The sequence below is a fragment of the Pseudophryne corroboree genome, chromosome 9, assembly GCF_028390025.1.
Source record: "Pseudophryne corroboree isolate aPseCor3 chromosome 9, aPseCor3.hap2, whole genome shotgun sequence".
Classification (NCBI taxonomy): domain Eukaryota; kingdom Metazoa; phylum Chordata; class Amphibia; order Anura; family Myobatrachidae; genus Pseudophryne; species Pseudophryne corroboree.
The window spans coordinates 14,804,143-14,823,699 of record NC_086452.1 but is presented as its reverse complement, the minus strand read 5'-3'; the positions used below and the strand labels follow the sequence as shown (position 1 = coordinate 14,823,699).

Sequence of the window (19,557 nt, the reverse complement as noted above, 5' to 3'; positions counted from 1 at the left end):
GATCAACGAGACCGCTCCGTTTTGGTGCTGCTTGCAAGCACCCAGGTCCCGGTCTCTCTCCTCTCAATTGCTGGTGGGCTGATGTTGATGGCGATGAACAGCAGTATTGGTAGGTTCAAAGAGAATATATGGGTCCAAAATCCACACTGCTGACGCGTTTCGCTCCTTTTACAGAAGCTTTATCCAAGAAACTACATGAGTTACAGAAACAAATGAATGTGCATTCTAATAAGTTTATTATGCGGACTGAAATATAGTTAAAACCATTTGTCCATAACTGGGCATAGAGTAGCTTGGCTCCACCTCCTTGTGTTAAGTCTATAGTATTTTTTAATACTGATTGTTATTATTTTACATTGTTCATGATATTTTAGACCGGTCTAATCTTTTATGTGTATTAAAACATATGAAATATAGTAAAATTGTGTAGTTTGATCATTTGAATATCAGCCGTACCATAATAAACAGCGCAGAGAGCTAATTGATAAAGTAGTAAATTCACACACACAACAGAAAAATAAGGGTAGGGTGAACCAGAGAGAGGAATGTACTAAATCTGCCTAGCATCAGCTAACACTCCACAAACCAGAGCTACCCTAACAATCCTATAGGACAGGGGGATACCACAACTAACATTCAAATAAATCATATCTAAGCTTAATGACTTTGGACTGTTACTGTTAGGAAGCGTTAAAACATTATCAAGGTCTCTAATACATATCAATGTTTCACAGTATTCATATAATAAGCAGGATTCAAAAATTTTTCATAAAAACATTAATGCAAAAAAAAAAAAAGGTTTAAAAAAAAAAAAAAAAAAACACGTTTATTTTTTTCCAACCCTGTATTTTTTGCTTTCCTCCCACTTCAGAATCAGTACCTTCATGAGAAAATATTTGGTCAGGGAATGTGGAGTCTTTGACTTGTTGTGATCCTTCATTGTGTTAGTAGCTGTTTTATTTCCTTTTATTTGGTTGGGTGGGACCTGGGGTTCTTTTGAAGCCGCACGTTTGTATTATAAGTGATTAATGGCCTGATTTCTTTTCTAATTACAGGTGTAACAATAGGACGCAGTGTGTGGTGATCACAGGATCGGACGTGTTCCCTGACCCGTGTCCAGGGACCTACAAGTACTTGGAAGTGCAATATGAATGTGTACCATACAGTAAGTAAACGCTAACTGTCCCTTCCTGGAAACACCAAATGCTGGCGCTGCATACGCTTCTGACATTCAGAGCCATTCCGCATGCAGGGCAAGACGTGACCCTACACCCAGAACGTGGAAGAGAGCCACACTGGTCCTCTAGCCAAATGTCCTCCTGCAGCCTTAAGTGTTTGCATTCAGTACTAGTGTTTTTCTAGAAAACAAGCGAGATTTAGCGGTGCTAGGTGCCAGAAACAATGTCTACATCTGCCCAGTGCTGGGGCCTGACAAATTGATTTGGCTCGCACTTTCCTAAAGAAAGTATTGACTTTGATTTCAATCACAAGTTTGCTGGAGCTGCTACCTGCTGCTCCGCTTCTCTTTGTGCGTTTTAGTCACTTTTTGCCGAGACCAATCCTTCCATTATTGAGGAATTATATTTGTTTTCAAAGCAAAATCGCGGTCGGTAAACTCTAAATTGGAGCCAGAGGTGGGGTGTGAAGCTTTGTGGAAAGGGTTGCGCTCACCTGGTCGCCAAATCATTCCTGAGAGAAACTGCCCGGTATAGCCTGCAAAAGTATTCACTCCCTCTCTCGTGCTTCCGGCTTTCCTGAGAGGAACGATAACGCAATGCTGTACGTTACATTATAACTGGACTTGGCACATAGGAATCAGGGGCCTATTGCTATACCACTCTCTTAAATAAAGTCCTAAAATTACTTCAAGCAGGGTAGAAAGAAAATACACCTGGCTTTATAGGAAACATCTACCACTTTTGTTATCATACAGATGTGTCCAAATCGCACAAGAAGCCACGTTTGGCGTGCCATAGACATTGGCTGTGCTATTCGTCCCAACATAGACTTTTTCCTCAAAAAATGCATCACTAATGCCATAAAATGACAATGCACGGGTACGCTATCTGTCGCTATGCGCAACTCAGATGGTAACCTGGGTATAAACCCATAATATGGAGGTCCGTTATAAGTGAGCCGCACCATGCCTCGTGCCTCGTATCTTTCTCTTAATCTGCAGCCCATTCCTTTGTGACAGACATACTGATCCTAAGTACCCAGTATACTACGGACTTTGGATGCAGCTGCGATAAGACTAAGTTTAAGAAAACGTGTGAAAGGCCAGGAACAGCTATATGTGGCGAGCGTCTAGGTTGCGCCGTGCGTCTGGCGTCGTACAGCACACAAAGCATAGGTGTATAAGGCGCATCCGTCTGTGTAATCATGCAGGAAGTGGCCTTTGTTTCCGTGTGCATGGATTATTTAATTATCATTATTTCTCCTGTGTTGGCGGGAAAAGACAGACCGCATTCTTGTCACCCACTTACTGTAGAACTGTAATCTTTTCTTTTAGCGAATATTTTAAGAATGAGTCTGAAGAAATCCAGCCTGCATCCCGACTATGTAGTGTATATATTCTATGTATGTCGCGTGTTGTTATATATGATGTTTTCTCCACTACAGGACTCTTATTTCACTTGCATTAAGGAAATGTTTTGTTTTGTTCAGTAATAGAACGCCCAATCACTCAGTCTTGCGCATAAAGTGATAAACGCTATCTAAAACTGGGGTGTGATGAGGTTATAGGTGATTTTGTTGCTTACACACACAGGAAGCAGCCATTTTGTACAATGCAAGCCATTGCGTGCCTCGATGATGCCATTTGTTTTCCAGCGAATTTGGGGTATATTCATGAAGCAGTGAAAAGTGTGGAGAAGTTGCCCATGGCAACCAATCGGCTGCTACGTACCATTTTATAGAATGCATTTTGTAAATGTTACCTCAACATTGGTTGCCATGGGCAACGTCTCCACCCCTTTCACTGCTTCGTGAATAGACCCCTTTTATATAGGCTGCACTAAAAAAATAATAATAATAATAATAAAATATCTATCTATCTATCTATCTATCTATCTATCTATCTATCTATCTATCTATCTATCTATCTATCTAGGTTCAAGGGTGGCCGGCACTCCGTCAATCGGGTCTAATATTGCCCAGGTGCCTTCCTTACCACTCAAAGTGGAAATGAATACGTGGAAGATGCTGGCTTAACTCAAGGGACTTGGTACATATGGTAAAAAGTAAAGGCACTCACGCCTATAGCGCTATAGGCGTGAGTGCCTTTACTTTTTACCATATGTACCAAGTCCCTTGAGTTAAGCCAGCATCTTCCACATATATATATATATATATATATATATATATAATATTTATATATATATATATATTGGTTCATCCCACAATATGGCTGCCTCCAGTCAGGTCCACTTTAAAGCTACATCACCACCTTAAGAATAGAGAAATCGAAGGGGACCCCTCACACTATTCATAACAGTGGGGAATGTCATCCAATACCCCCTCACCCTTCCCTTCCTCCTCACAGAAGTCCATTGGGGGATTGGGGAAAGCAATCCAGAAACTGCGACTCTTGAAGTCTTAGCGCGCCGGGTAGGCGAGGGGGGGTTTGGGGGGGGGTTGGGGGGAGGAGGGCGGTGCCGGGTTACGAAACTATGGTCCTAGATTTTTATGTAGCTTTAATACAATTTTAGTGAAAGTTTGGTTATGTGTTATGTTCTGTTAGACTTAGATGGAAGTCGCACCAAAACATTTTTACGTTATAAAATGGAACAAAATAAATACCTAAGGCCCAGTTACCCCGTTAGTATCAAGTTACACATTTTGCTGCTGCTAGTTGAAGCGTATAAACATGCATGGGGAGGAGTCTGTCATGCATGGGGGAGGAGTCTATTTGTTCCATTGACCTCATACCCACTTGCGCATGCAGTCACTAGCAGCGTCTGGCCATCCCCCATGACGACAGGTGCAAGTATTGCTTTCATACATGTTGGACGTGTTATCTGTAGTAACACTAAAAAAGGGTGGGAGGTGCTTCAGTGAAAGGGTGCCGCCTTTCACCTGACCTGAGCCTATAATATCGCAGCTCATGCTCCTAATAGACATACAGAGCAGTGAGGTTGGTCCCGGTTTACCCACACTTGGCTGCAAGTGAGTAGAGAAGGTTTATATGTTCTCTGCTTGTCATTAATCTATTAACGTTCACATCTAATTTTGTTTTTGCAATCAGGATGTTTTCTTTCTCCCCCAAGTGGCTGCACAATGGATTCCGTATGCATGAATTTCATCCTTGTGTTCATTTAATGATATGCCGTATGTACGTGCGCAGTCTCTCCCATGGCGAGTATAAATGTGGTAACCCCTCATTAAAGGGATGTCCAGCTACATGATCTTTATCTGTGGGTCTCCCATAACTATAGAAATCTCTTCTCATAGTAAATCCCCCACCCCCCCAATCCCTGACAACCTTTCCAACCTAGGGTTGTCAGCATGTGTGTGGGTGCTGATATTCAGCACAGTAGTACCCACAGACCGCTGCGCGCACACTGGCCGCCGCAAGGAAGCCTGCAAGCTGGGCATAGGTGGGCATAGTCACAGAGAAGAGTCCATTACTTTGTAGCTGTGTGGGGTAAAACAGACCTGTAGGTGGGGCAACTCTTTAACTTGTCGACTATGGACAGTGGAGGGACGCCATCTTAGGGCGGAGGTTATATCCGTTCATAATGTAGCTGCACGGTTTGCTAGGAGCTGCCGCTTCATATGCGAGGCGTTGGAGCTCATCGCGGTCACTAGCTCCTCGTAGATCCATTATTTGCATTCATATCAATACAGCGCTCTTCTTTATTCCTCACTGCCAGTCCACCAAGATGGCCGCCTCCGCTCTCTGTACTCTGCAGGTAATCCTTTAGGGGTAGATGTGCTGAAAATGCTAGAAAAGGAAAAATTGAGCTTTTCCCCATAGCAGCCAATCAGATTCTAGCTATCCTTCTCTAGCCTGTACCGGACACATGAGAATTAAAATGTGATTGGTTGCGAAAGGCAACCGCTCCACTTTTTCATTTTTGACAGTTTAATTTACCCCTAAGAGTCTTGGAACCCTGAGTAAGGCTGTCCATCAGAAACCATGCGGTAATTCCCAATTACTTTCTGCTCCTCCGTTCCGTAAGTTCCCTTCCATCGATTAGCGGCTCGTATCATTTGTTTACCCTAATATTCTAGTCAATGTGTTGAAATAAATGTTTCTCCAAGTAGACGAACCGTAAGTGTTTTATTGCATTTTTATGGATCCAGCATAGGAATTTTTTGTTCTTCGTCCGTGCATTAAATGGATGCGCACGTTAATAAGTATTGAGTACGAGGGTTAGTTAATATCGTAGGGCATTCATCAAGCTGTCATGGAATAAGCTCATTACAATAATCGCTGGAATAGCTTTTATTTCTGAACTGAATTGCAGGAGCGTTCGTCTCAATGAACCAAAGATTTGTCATTTTATGCCTAAAATAGTATCACATTTACATTCAGTGTTTTGGGGGGATGGGGGGAGATGTTACACTTTTTCCCTCAAGTGACGCAATACATTGTATTTATTTGTACCTGTTATTCTATATGTGGTCGCTAATGGTCAATACTATTCCGTGATCACCTGACAATATATAAAGTTTTTGTAGTAACCACGGCGGGCGTAGCGGAATATTTTCCGTGCCTCCATGCCCGACTCTCCTTCTGGTATCCCCGGTGTAACGAGCACCTAGTATGCTGATTAGCAAATGCTGCACTTTATTAATTAAGCTGCAGATTTTTATTTGCTAAACCCCAGTGTTAGCCACAGACTAAGAGGCCCCATGGGAAGTGAGATTATCATCAATTGCAGCATTACTATGCACAGCCGTGTCTACAGGTAATACTGTATGTGCCGGCTTACATTCCATGGCAGACACGGTCACCATGGACAGGATAGAGAAGAGGCACTGTGTTTCCATGTGCAGCCCTGATAAGAGGCACTGTGTTTCCATGTGCAGCCCTGATAAGAGGCACTGTGTTTCCCTGTGCAGCCCTGATAAGACGCACTGTGTTTCCATGTGCAGCCCTGATAAGACGCACTGTGTTTCCATGTGCAGCCCTGATAAGAGGCACTGTGTTTCCCTGTGCAGCCCTGATAAGACGCACTGTGTTTCCATGTGCAGCCCTGATAAGACGCACTGTGTTTCCATGTGCAGCCCTGATAAGACGCACTGTGTTTCCATGTGCAGCCCTGATAAGAGGCACTGTGTTTCCATGTGCAGCCCTGATAAGAGGCACTGTGTTTCCATGTGCAGCCCTGATAAGAGGCACTGTGTTTCCATGTGCAGCCCTGATAAGAGGCACTGTTTCCATGTGCAGCCCTGATAAGAGGCACTGTTTCCATGTGCAGCCCTGATAAGAGGCACTGTGTTTCCATGTGTCGCCCTGATAAGAGGCACGGTGTTTCCATGTGTAGCCCTGATAAGAGGCACTGTGTTTCCATGTGCAGCCCTGATAAGAGGCACTGTGTTTCCATGTGCAGCCCTGATAAGAGGCACTGTGTTTCCATGTGCAGCACTGATAAGAGGCACTGTGTTTCCATGTGCAGCCCTGATAAGAGGCACTGTGTTTCCATGTGCAGCACTGATAAGAGGCACTGTGTTTCCATGTGCAGCCCTGATAAGAGGCACGGTGTTTCCATGTGTAGCCCTGATAAGAGGCACTGTGTTTCCATGTGCAGCCCTGATAAGAGGCACTGTGTTTCCATGTGCAGCCCTGATAAGAGGCACTGTATTTCCATGTGCGGCCCTGATAAGAGGCACTGTTTCCATGTGCAGCACTGATAAGAGGCACTGTTTCCATGTGTACCCCTGATGAGTCACTGTGTTCCCATGTGTAGCCCTGATGAGGCACTGTGTTCCCATGTGTAGCCCAGATTAGGCACTGTGTTCCCATGTGTAGCCCAGATTAGGCACTGTGTTCCCATGTGTAGCCCAGATAAGAGGCACTGTTTCCATGTGCAGCCCTGATAAGAGGCACTGTGTTTCCATGTGCAGCCCTGATAAGAGGCACTGTGTTCCCATGTGTAGCCCTGATAAGAGGCACTGTGTTCCCATGTGTAGCCCTGATAAGAGGCACTGTGTTTCCATGTGTCGCCCTGATAAGAGGCACTGTGTTTCCATGTGCAGCCCTGATAAGAGGCACTGTGTTTCCATGTGTAGCCCTGATAAGAGGCACTGTGTTTCCATGTGTCGCCCTGATAAGAGGCACTGTGTTTCCATGTGCAGCCCTGATAAGAGGCACTGTGTTTCCATGTGCAGCCCTGATAAGAGGCAATGTGTTTCCATGTGCAGCCCAGATAAGAGGCACTGTGTTTCCATGTGTCGCCCTGATAAGAGGCACTGTGTTTCCATGTGCAGCCCTGATAAGAGGCACTGTGTTTCCATGTGCAGCCCTGATAAGAGGCACTGTGTTTCCATGTGCAGCCCAGATAAGAGGCACTGTGTTTCCATGTGTAGCCCTGATAAGAGGCACTGTTTCCATGTGTAGCCCAGATAAGAGGCACTGTTTCCATGTGTAGCCCTGATAAGAGGCACTGTGTTTCCATGTGCAGCCCTGATAAGAGGCACTGTGTTTCCATGTGCAGCCCTGATAAGAGGCACTGTTTCCATGTGCAGCCCTGATAAGAGGCACTGTGTTTCCATGTGCAGCCCTGATAAGAGGCACTGTGTTTCCATGTGCAGCCCTGATAAGAGGCACTGTGTTTCCATGTGCAGCCCTGATAAGAGGCACTGTGTTTCCATGTGCAGCCCTGATAAGAGGCACTGTGTTTCCATGTGCAGCCCTGATAAGAGGCACTGTGTTTCCATGTGCAGCCCTGGTAAGAGGCACTGTTTCCATGTGCAGCCCTGATAAGAGGCACTGTTTCCATGTGTACCACTGGTAAGAGGCACTGTGTCTCCATGTGCAGCCCTGATAAGAGGCACTGTTTCCATGTGTACCACTGATCTTCCTGTACAGTGCGAGTTATATGCAGCATTATTATTTTATACAGTGATATTGTATCCAGTGCTGATGTATCTACAGTACAATATATACTTACAGTATTACCAGGTCAGTATTTGTACTGTGCAGTGTTACTATATACAGACTGTATCCCATTTGAAGTTACTGTGTACAGTACAAACTAAGGGTCAAATAAAAACATTGTAAGTTTATCACACAAAGTACAGTAAGTCAGTGTAACTGTATGAGGATTGGCCTAGGGTTTCCCCGCCCTCTTCACCCGTAAAAAAACTCCTATAGAAAATATGTGCTGGACGCCTTATTATACCCCGCCCTTGTTTATCATGCAACTTATCCTTGTAGAAAAATGTAAATATCTATATTAGCACTGTGAAATCTACATAGACCGCACCTCGCCCTATCACGGGACAATTGACCAAAACCTCTCCATCTGAGAATAACGCACCTTATCACGGGGCAATAAACAGAAACACCTCCATCTGAGAATAATGCACCTTATTACGGGGCAATAAACAGAAACACCTCCATCTGAGAATAATGCACCTTATCACGGGGCAATAAACAGAAACCCCTCCATCTGAGAATAATGCACCTTATCACGGGGCAATAAACAGAAACACCTCCATCTGAGAATAATGCACCTTATCACGGGGCAATAAACAGAAACCCCTCCATCTGAGAATAACGCACCTTATCACGGGGCAATAAACAGAAACGCCTCCGTCTTAGAATAACGCACCTTATCACGGGGCAATAAACAAACACCTCCATCTGAGAATAACGCACCTTATCACGGGGCAATAAACAGAAACCCCTCCATCTGAGAATAACGCACCTTATCACGGGGCAATAAACAGAAACGCCTCCGTCTGAGAATAATGCACCTTATCACGGGGCAATAAACAGAAAAACCTCCATCTGAGAATAATGCACCTTATCACGGGGCAATAAACAGAAACGCCTCCATCTGAGAATAATGCACCATATCACTGGGCAATAAACAGAAACGCCTCCATCTGAGAATAACGCACCTTATCACGGGGCAATAAACAGATACACCTCCGTCTGAGAATAACGCACCTTATCACGGGGCAATAAACAGCAACCCCTCCATCTGAGAATAACGCACCTTATCACGGGGCAATAAACAGATACATTTCCGTCTGAGAATAACGCACCTTATCACGGGGCAATAAACAGCAACCCCTCCATCTGAGAATAACGCACCTTATCACGGGGCAATAAACAGATACACCTCCGTCTGAGAATAACGCACCATATTACGGGGCAATAAACAGAAACCCCTCCATCTGAGAATAACGCACCTCATCAAGGGGCAATAAACAGAAACACCTCCATCTGAGAATATCGCACCTTATCACGGGGCAATAAACAGATACACCTCCGTCTGAGAATAACGCACCTTATCACGGGGCAATAAACAGAAACACCTCCATCTGAGAATAATGCACCTTATCACGGAGCAATAAACAGATACACCTCCGTCTATAAATAACGCACCTTATCACGGGGCAATAAACAGATACACCTCCGTCTATAAATAACGCACCTTATCACGGGGCAATAAACAGGTACACCTCCGTCTATAAATAACGCACCTTATCACGGGGCAATAAACAGATACACCTCCGTCTATAAATAACGCACATTATCACGGGGCAATAAACAGATACACCTCCGTCTATAAATAACGCACCTTATCACGGGGCAATAAACAGAAACACCTCCGTCTGTAAATAAAACGCCAGACCAGAAATCGGCTAGTAGGATAAACCCATGTAGATAGTAAAAGATGTATGAGGGTGCACACAAGCAATTGGTCATCTCCAGTTGGAAAGCAGAGTCTTTATGCCCCTTCAGTAGAGTGTGCAGAAGACCCTTCAGTTTGCTTCTCATTAGGATACACGGGTTGCAGTTGATTTACCGACGGACACAGTACCAACAGTCATAATCCCAACACCCATTGCCTGACAGTCAAAATACCGACATTTATTATGCCGACCTATTCGAAATGCCGACATAGAATACGACATACGTATTTAAGGAATATTTGCCCAAAACAGACTTGTTCATACTTGACCTTCCCAGTGGACCTGGAGGGGGAATATAATCGTGTGCCTGAAGCATGGCGAGCGCAGCACACTTAGACGGTATCCATGTCGACATTGACACACATGTTGGTATTTTGACATGTCAGCATTTCAAATGTCAGTATGCTGACTATGTCGGCATTTTGGTCGTGTCTGTATTTTGACGGTAGGCCAATGGCTGTCAGTACTGTGTCCGTCGGTAAATCATACTGAAGCCGGATACACCATTGCCAGACCGTTGCACAGTCCCGAATGGCGTCCTTCGGATACATGGTCATTTTAGATGGCGTGGCCTGCTGGGTTCTTTGTGGCTGATGGATATTTGATGAGCCTTTTTGCCCCTGCAGATGCTCCCTGTGTGGTGTCACAATGTGGGTGCAATCTAGGGTAAATTCTCCCTGCACCGCCTTCCTATGCAGCAGAATGCCGTCACTTCAAGCTCCCGCTGTTTCGGCTGTGCGGCATTGGGTTGTTTCCCCCCCTCTCCGGAGGAGAAGCTGCGCAGCCATTTTAATTTGAAACCTGTAACAGAAAATCTGACTGCAAACCTCTCAATCAATCTCACCCGCACAGAACCTCTGCATAATCTTCTGAACTAGCTAACTCTAGCATACATGGAACTCCTACAATATTGTGACAGGAAACCGGGGTTTTTTTTTAAATAAAAAAAAAAGATCCATTGCCGGCGGGAGGTAATTTTGAATATATTCCACAATTTTAGAAAGTTAAATGTGAGTATGCTTGAATAATAGCCTACGTTTGTCACTTCATTGTGCGACGTTCAGTGGAATGCCAGAAACTGTAATAAGGAACCTGAAACACACACAGGTGGCAGCACCTCAATATCTGAACTAACAATCGCAAGGATGTACAGTGAAAACTCCCATGTTATGAGGTACTCCATACCTCATGCCTCACAGATGTCATGAACTCCTAGTGGCCACTAAAATGTCAGTGATTTGAAATGCTCCATGTTGGATCAGGCACCAAAACCCGCCGTGGGTGCAGGAACTAGCTACCTGCATCTTCGTGTAATGCAGACGGCACATTCGCTACAAAGTATAGTTCACAGGGGCACAACACATTTTTTAATTACTTTTTTAATTGCCTTTTCTTTTATTTATTTGCAGTAAGAAATCTAATGGTAATTGAGGCGTTCTGCAATGTAACTGTAGCCATCTTGGGTCATCTCTGATAAATCCACTTTTCAAAAATAATACAATGACAGCATGTATTTATGCATATATTTGGGACAATGGTGGAAATTTGGGTAATGTCACCCCTGCCTGGGATCATGTCACATGCACATTTTAATGGCCTTTTTCTAAAAACAAACTGTAACATAAGAAACGTATTGATGGAGCGTAGAATATTTGCCCCGTACGTCCTAGATATTTGTAGACTTCTGAAGAAGTCTGTACACGAGGCGCTTCCCAATATCAAAGGAATGATTAAAGACTGGTATTTCTGGGTAATCAAATCGATGTTTTCATTATTTCAGTTCGATTTGGAACAGTATTTTAATATCGGTATGCCATGAAACCATTGATAGCCCAGCAAGCGTGGAGTAGCAGAATAGTTTGGGAACCGCTGCTATATGTAACCCTTCATCCCTTATGTAATGCATTGCATTTAAATGTTTTAGTGATGCCAGGCAAAGGTGATCATTACCCAGTCTCTGACTTTATGTAGTTGAGTCTTTATTGATGGAGTTTACTGGGAGTAAAATGTTATATATTTGCTGTTGGTCTGACTGGGTGCTCCTGTTGCTTCTTTGCAGTGGAGGCAGCCATTTTGTGTGCATAAGCTCCTCGGTGCAGTTAGAACTGGTGACCTCACATAGGCAGCCATTTTGTGTGCAGCATCTAAACCAGTCACCACACTGAGGGCAGCCATTTTGCGTGCAGCAACAAAGTGCATAAGCCCCTCAGTGCAGTTAGAACTGTTGAGCTCACAGAGGCACACATTTTATGTGCAGCACCTATTTCCATAAGAATACTGCCCCTTGGTTCATTTGGAACCAGTGCCATCACTGAAGCAGCCATTTAATGTGTAGCAACAGTGTGCATAAGCATACAGCCCCTCAGTGCACTTGGAACCAGTGACATTACTGAGGCAGCCATTTTGTGCCTCAGTACGGTACATGCTAAAATAGCCCTTTATGCAGGGACACACATGAATTGCACTGGTTAAAACCAGGTGAAATGTAGACTTGAAATCAGCCAGCCACAGAACCTGTGTAATTCATGTTTCTCCCTGTTTAAAGTGATATTAAAGCAACCCTATACATTAGCTCTGGGCGGTAAGCAGTCCTCCAGCTGCTGTAGAACTACACATCTCAGCATGCCACAGTTTTTCTATTTAGCCATGGTAAAACTGTTGCACGGCATGCTGGGATGCGTAGTTCAACAACAGCCAGAGTGCTGCTTATTGCCCAGCCCTGCTTTTACATGGTTCCTTTGCAACCAATCAGATAATGGCTTTAATCCAATAAATTCACCCCATAGAAGATGCCTTGTGGTTGTTTGCTATGAGTTAGAGTGCATTTGTTCTATTTTGCTCATTGAAGAAGCCATTTTGTCAGCTGCATATGCAAGCACTAGTGAGTAATGGTGCACTCCCTCCACCCCTCTCCCCTGTCCTAGTGAGAGATGGGCAGACATTACATTAACACTTTACCATTGACCGTATAACGCCTCTTTTTCCACCAGGTGTTCCAGACTCTCCGTTTGTCCAATTTAGCGGATTTCTTGCTGTGTCCCTACTATAGTGTGTGTACTGATTGCGCTGCCGAGTAAATGGTCCATTCATGTTAATCTCTCTTTTTTCTCCTTGCACCCCTTTTTCACTTTCTCTTCCAATGCTTAAAATAGAAGTGGAACAAAAAGGTAAATAAATAAAAACAGCCCCAACCCCCCCAGCTCCTTGTTATGTGCCATATGGATGTTAACCTTTCTCGATCCCCTTATCCCTAAACACTGACCTTCTATATCCAGCAGGATTGCATTTCTACACCTCATACACAAGTTGACTGCTAATAAAACAGTGTTCTGGATATGTCACATAGGTGGGGCACAGTCTCTGCATTTCTTGTGGGAAATGTTTTCTTGCTCTCTTCCTTAAACCCCAAGTGCTTTCTTTCTTTTCTTTTTTATATATATATATATATATATATATATATATATATATATATATATATATATAATTTATAAATTTATTTTCCTTTGCCTGGCTTTCTGAAACCCCCCCTGCATGCATCATTGACAGACTTACCTGCTTTGTTTCAGTCATTGCTCCAATTGTATTTTATTTTATTCTCTCGTTCTTAGTTATAATTTTTTCAGTTCCCAATTGCTGTCTTTATGTTGTGCTTCTTATTTATGAGATGCTCCCGCTTGTTTCACCTCCTCTCCGTCCTCAGTGCGTACGTTTGTTTGAAGCGCAAATGGAAAACCATTCACATGCTTATAACGGCATCGAACTGCGTGTGGTTTTTCATTATCTGCCAGGTTTCATCTTAGACGATTTATACGTTTATTAATCTAGTGAGGTTTATGTGATTTGCTTTCTTAAATTAACTGTATTGTAAATCATATATAGTTTATTTTTTGGCGCTCCGAATGAACACATTCTCCATTCAAAAATACTTACATTTTTTTTATTCTTTAAATATTTATTACCCTGAAATATTTCTCCTTTTTGAAGTGATTAAGAAAATAAGGAAAAAAAAAAAAAAAGTTTAATTTGTGTTTTGTGAAATAATCCTCTCTTTACTTTTCACTAGTATTTGTTTGCCCCGGAGTGTTGAAAGGAGTTGTGGACTCTCCGTATATTTTTGAAGCGGAGCAGAAGGCAGGAGCCTGGTGTAAAGACCCCCTCCAAGCGGCAGATAAAATTTATTTTATGCCCTGGACTCCGTACCGTACGGATACTTTAACAGAATACGCTTCTTTGCAAGATTTCCAAAATGGCCGACAGACTACAACCTATAAACTCCCTAACCGAGTGGATGGCACAGGATTTGTGGTTTATGATGGAGCCGTGTTTTTTAATAAGGAAAGGACCAGGAATATTGTTAAATTCGACCTGAGGACTAGAATCAAGAGCGGGGAAGCCATTATTAATTATGCAAATTACCACGACACCTCCCCATACAGGTGGGGCGGGAAAACGGACATTGACCTGGCCGTGGATGAGAATGGTTTGTGGGTGATTTACGCAACGGAACAGAACAACGGAATGATTGTGATCAGCCAGCTAAACCCTTACACTCTACGGTTTGAGGCAACGTTTGAAACCGCTTACGATAAGCGGGCAGCTTCGAACGCCTTCATGATATGTGGCATCCTCTACGTCGTGCGGTCGGTTTACCAGGACAACGAGAGCGAAACCGGGAAGAACTCCATTGACTATATTTATAATACCAAGCTGGACCGAGGAGAATCTGTAGATATTCCTTTCCCCAATCAGTATCAGTACATCACCGCTGTGGATTACAACCCTAGGGACAACCAGCTGTACGTGTGGAATAACAACTTCATTCTACGATACTCTCTAGAGTTTATTCTTCAGGACCTAGCCCAAGGTAAGGCCCGTGTGTGTTTATGCTGCTCCGTTGTACTGATCACTGTGTGCCTTATGTGGGGCTTGTGTTCGGCTATGAGAAGCTGCGAGAAATGTCTGTTGTGTTTTCTCTCAAGGCTTAATGATCCGCCATGATGGCGATCAACTTTATTCAATATTCCTTCATTTTTATTTGTTTTGTTCTGTTCGGTAATAGGCCTTGTTCATATTTAGTCCCACAAGAAAGAAAGCGGGTGGAAAATAAATACAAATAAAGAGCAAGTTTTGTATAATGGAATACAATAGCGTAGTCGAATAAATATGTTTTACTTGTGTCGTGTACACATTAATTACAGACATAATGTATACAAGTAGTTTGTTAGAAAATATTGATATCAATAGTAGCAGAAATAATATCTGTCAGATATAATATATTTAAATTTACCGATTCACTATATATTTAAGAGGAAAAGTGTTTATATTTATGCTAAACAAATAAAAAATAAATATTGTTAGTATAAAAAAAAAGCAAAATAATGCTAAATAAGGAAAAAAATCGTTTTGTACATAATGGGGCCATTCCGAGTTGTCCGCTTGTTAGTTTTTTTCGCTATGGAGCGATTAGTCGCAAACTGCGCATGCGCAATGTTCGCAGTGCGCCTGCGCCAAGTAAATTAGCACAAAAGTTTGGTATTTTACTCACGGCCTAACGAAGATTTTTCAGGAAGTGGGTGTTTCTGGGCGGAAACTGGCCGTTTTATGGGAGTGTGCGGAAAAACGCTGATGTTTCTGGAAAAAACGCGGGAGTGGCTGGAGAAACGGGGGAGTGTCTGGGCGAACGCTGGGTGTGTTTGGGATGTCAAACCAGGAACGAAACTGACTGAGCTGATCACAGATGCCGAGTAAGTCTGGAGCTACTCAGAAACTGCTAAGAAATTTTTATTCGCAATTCTGCTAATCTTTCGTTCGCAATTCTGCTAAGCTAAGATACACTCCCAGAGGGCGGCGGCCTAGCATGTGCAATGCTGCGAAAAGCAGCTAGCGAGAGAACAACTCTGAATGACCCCCATGTACGTCTGAAAAACGTCTGCAGATATCAAAATAGTTTTAAGGGGTCCCTCTTAGAAGTGGTACACACACACACACACACACACACACACACACACACACACACACACACACGTATACATGCACGCGTATACATGCACATCACACATTTTTATTTTGTTCTTTGAATTTGAGGATTGGGTGTATTTTCGGCAGTGATGCTTTCATCAGGAATAGAGTATTTCACACCAATTATTTTGTGCATGATGTGATCATGGTTCCATGTTTGGGAAATCACACATGACTTGTGACACTTTCACGTGTGCGCACAGTGCGGGGGACGCCTGGCGGGGTGTTGTGTTTGGATGGAGGACTTGACCGTGTGCTTGCATCTGAAGAGAAGATAAATGCCCTTGATCTTCGGATGCTCCTGACCGATGTTGTGCAGTAAACGTAATGACTTTATATGACAGCCTGTGACTAGCATTGACGCTCTGTATTGTATATGGTCTGTGCTCCCGGGGGGGGGGGCGTGTGCATGTTTCCCGTCTGTCCCAGGTGTTAGCGAAGTCATTTCCACTGTTTATTTATTGTGCCTTTCCCGGTGTAGCTCATTACAGACGTGATATATTCCTGTGTATCTCAGCACATAGGCCTCTGTGATATATCGCCTGTTTGGCGGAACACAATATATCCTCATGTGCTCTCTCCCTCTCACTACAAAGTAGGACCTAGCACTCCGAGGCTTCCTGAGGTTGACTCCCCTCTAGCTAATTTTACAGTGGGTGCACTTGGATCTAATCTCACTTTAATTTATGCTACGTTGTGTCGACTTTGTACTCCCATAAGGTCACAAAGTAAGCCTGATGTACACATAGCATTGACAACTGAAAAGGATGGACCCTCTGACTACTGAAAGGGGATGTACCCTTAGACAACTGAAAAGAATGACCCTTATATCTACTTTGTGCTTTCGACATTTATTAATATGATGAAGACTCAGATTCCACCATCACTGACAACTCCTTTTGACCTTGGATAAATATCTTGGAGCACAGTTAATTTTTATGGTAGTTAATAGCCAATCATTTTGCTGCTCACATCTGTGGGTTACATGGGAAAGTGAAGCTAAGATTGGTCACGGAGCACCTTTGTTCGGAGGCACTCTGCGCACATTCCCCAAGAATTGATTTGCGCCCTTAACCTTTTAGGGGTGATTCAATTGTGTGTAGCTGCCATATCATCTGTACTGGAGCTATTACATTGTTTGTGCGACCAGCCCTTCTCTCCCGTATGAGTGCACAGGATTAGCCGCGTTAAGCAGCTTTTCCTGTACTAAGTGCTGGACGCCCAGCTCTCGCGTCTAACCCCAAAGTCCTACATTATGGGTATCTCTGCTGGTACCCCAGGCGGGTGCAAGCAGAGACCCGTGGTAGGTGCAGCCGCAGGACTGGTTGCACAAACAATTGAATAGTTCCTGTGCTGTTAACATGGGAGCTATAAGCGCTCAATCACCCCCTTAGACAGTTCTCAACATCTAAGGAGGGAATTCAATTGTTTTTGTGGATGGAAACTATTCAGTCTTATGCCATTGGGCATGAGTGCTGCGGGCACCCATTTTCTCTAACGTCCTAAGTGGATGCTGGGGACTCCGTCAGGACCATGGGGAATAGCGGCTCCGCAGGAGACAGGGCACAAAAGTAAAAGCTTTAGGATCAGGTGGTGTGTACTGTCTCCTCCCCCTATGACCCTCCTCCAAGCCTCAGTTAGGTTTTTGTGCCCGTCCGAGCAGGGTGCAATCTAGGTGGCTCTCTTAAGGAGCTGCTTAGAAAAAGTTTTTAGGTTTCTTATTTTCAGTGAGTCCTGCTGGCAACAGGCTCACTGCATCGAGGGACTTAGGGGAGAGAAGTTCAACTCACCTGCGTGCAGGATGGATTGGCTTCTTAGGCTACTGGACACCATTAGCTCCAGAGGGAGTTGGAACACAGGTCTCACCCTGGGGTTCGTCCCGGAGCCGCGCCGCCGACCCCCCTTGCAGATGCTGAAGATTGAAGGTCCAGAAACAGGCGGCAGAAGGCTTTTCAGTCTTCATGAAGGTAGCGCACAGCACTGCAGCTGTGCGCCATTGTTGTCACACACTTCACACCAACGGTCACGGAGGGTGCAGGGCGTTGCTGGGGGCGCCCTGGGCAGCAATGTATAATACCTTTTATGGCTAAAAATACATCACATATAGCCCCTGGAGGCTATATGGATGTATTTAACCCCTGCCAGGTCTCAGAAAAACGGGAGAAGAAGCCCGCCGAAAAGGGGGCGGGGCCTATTCTCCTCAGCACACGGCGCCATTTTCCTGCTCAGCTCTGCTGTGAGGAAGGCTCCCAGGCTCTCCCCTGCACTACAGAAACAGGGTTAAAACAGAGAGGGGGGGCACTTATTTGGCGATATGATTACATATGTGAAAATGCTATAAGGGAACACACTTGTATAAGGGGTTGTCCCTGTATAATTATAGCGTTTTTGGTGTGTGCTGGCAAACTCTCCCTCTGTCTCCCCAAAGGGCTAGTGGGGTCCTGTCCTCTATCGGAGCATTCCCTGTGTGTGTGCTGTGTGTCGGTACGTGTGTGTCGACATGTAGGAGGACGATGTTGGTGAGGAGGCGGAGCAAATTGCCTGTATTGGTGATGTCACTCTCTAGGGAGTCGACACCGGAATGGATGGCTTATTTAGGAATTACGTGATAATGTCAACACGATGCAAGGTCGGTTGACGACATGGGACGGCCGGCAAACAAATTAGTACCTGTCCAGGCGTCTCAGACACCGTCAGGGGCTTGTAAAAACGCCCATTTACCTCAGTTGGTCGACACAGACACGGACACTGACTTCAGTGTCGACGGTGAAGAAACAAACGTATTTTCCTTTAGGGCCACACGTTACATGTTAAGGGCAATGAAGGAGGTGTTACATATTTCTGATACTACAAGTACCACAAATAAGGGTATTATGTAGGGTGGGAATAATCTACTTGTAGTTTTTCCTAAATCAGATAAATTAAAGTGTGTGATGATACGTGGGTTTCCTCCGATAGAAAATTATTGGAGGTATACCCTTTCCCGCCAGAAGTGAGGGCGAGTTGGGAAACACACCTTAGGGGTGGATAAGGCGCTCACACGCTTATAATAACAAGTGGCGTTACCGTCTCCAGATACGGCCGCCCTCAAGGAGCCAGCTGATAGGAAGCTGAAAAATATCCTAAAAAGTATATACACACATACTGGTGTTATACTACGACCAGCAATCGCCTCAGCCTGGATGTGCAGCGCTGGGGGGGCTTGGTCGGATTTCCTGACTGAAAATATTGATACCCTTGACAGGGACAATATTTTATTGAATATAGAGCATTTAAGGATGCATTTCTATATATGCGAGATGCACAGAGGGATATTTGCATTCTGGCATCAAGAGTAAATGTGATGTCCATATCTGCCAGACGATGTTTATAGACACGACAGTGGTCAGGTGATGCAGATTCCAGACGGCACATGGAAGTATTGCCGTATAAAGGGGCGGTCCATAGGACCTGGTGGCCATGGCAACAGCTGGAAAATCCACTTTTGTTACCCCAAGTCACATCTCAGCAGAAAAGGACACAGTCTTTTCAGTCTCAGTCCTTTCGTACCCATAAAGGCAGGCGGGCAAAAGGCCAGTCATATCTGCCCAGGGTTAGAGGAAAGGGAAGAAGACTGCAGCAGGCAGCCCATTCCCAGGAACAGAAGTCCTCCACAGCTTCTGC

The 19,557-nt window shown here is 44.3% G+C and overlaps 1 protein-coding gene across 29 annotated transcripts in view; it reads left to right on the top strand.

The window, feature by feature from the left end:
• ADGRL2 (adhesion G protein-coupled receptor L2) overlaps positions 1-19,557 on the top strand; it is a 198,739-nt gene that overhangs the window by 112,741 nt on the left and 66,441 nt on the right. For all 29 annotated transcript variants that reach the window (XM_063939006.1, XM_063938985.1, XM_063938992.1 and 26 more), the window contains exons 4-5: positions 1,056-1,165; positions 13,940-14,740. In XM_063939006.1, coding sequence (XP_063795076.1) covers positions 1,056-1,165; positions 13,940-14,740 — 911 coding nt within the window. The remainder of the gene's footprint in view (positions 1-1,055; positions 1,166-13,939; positions 14,741-19,557) is intronic.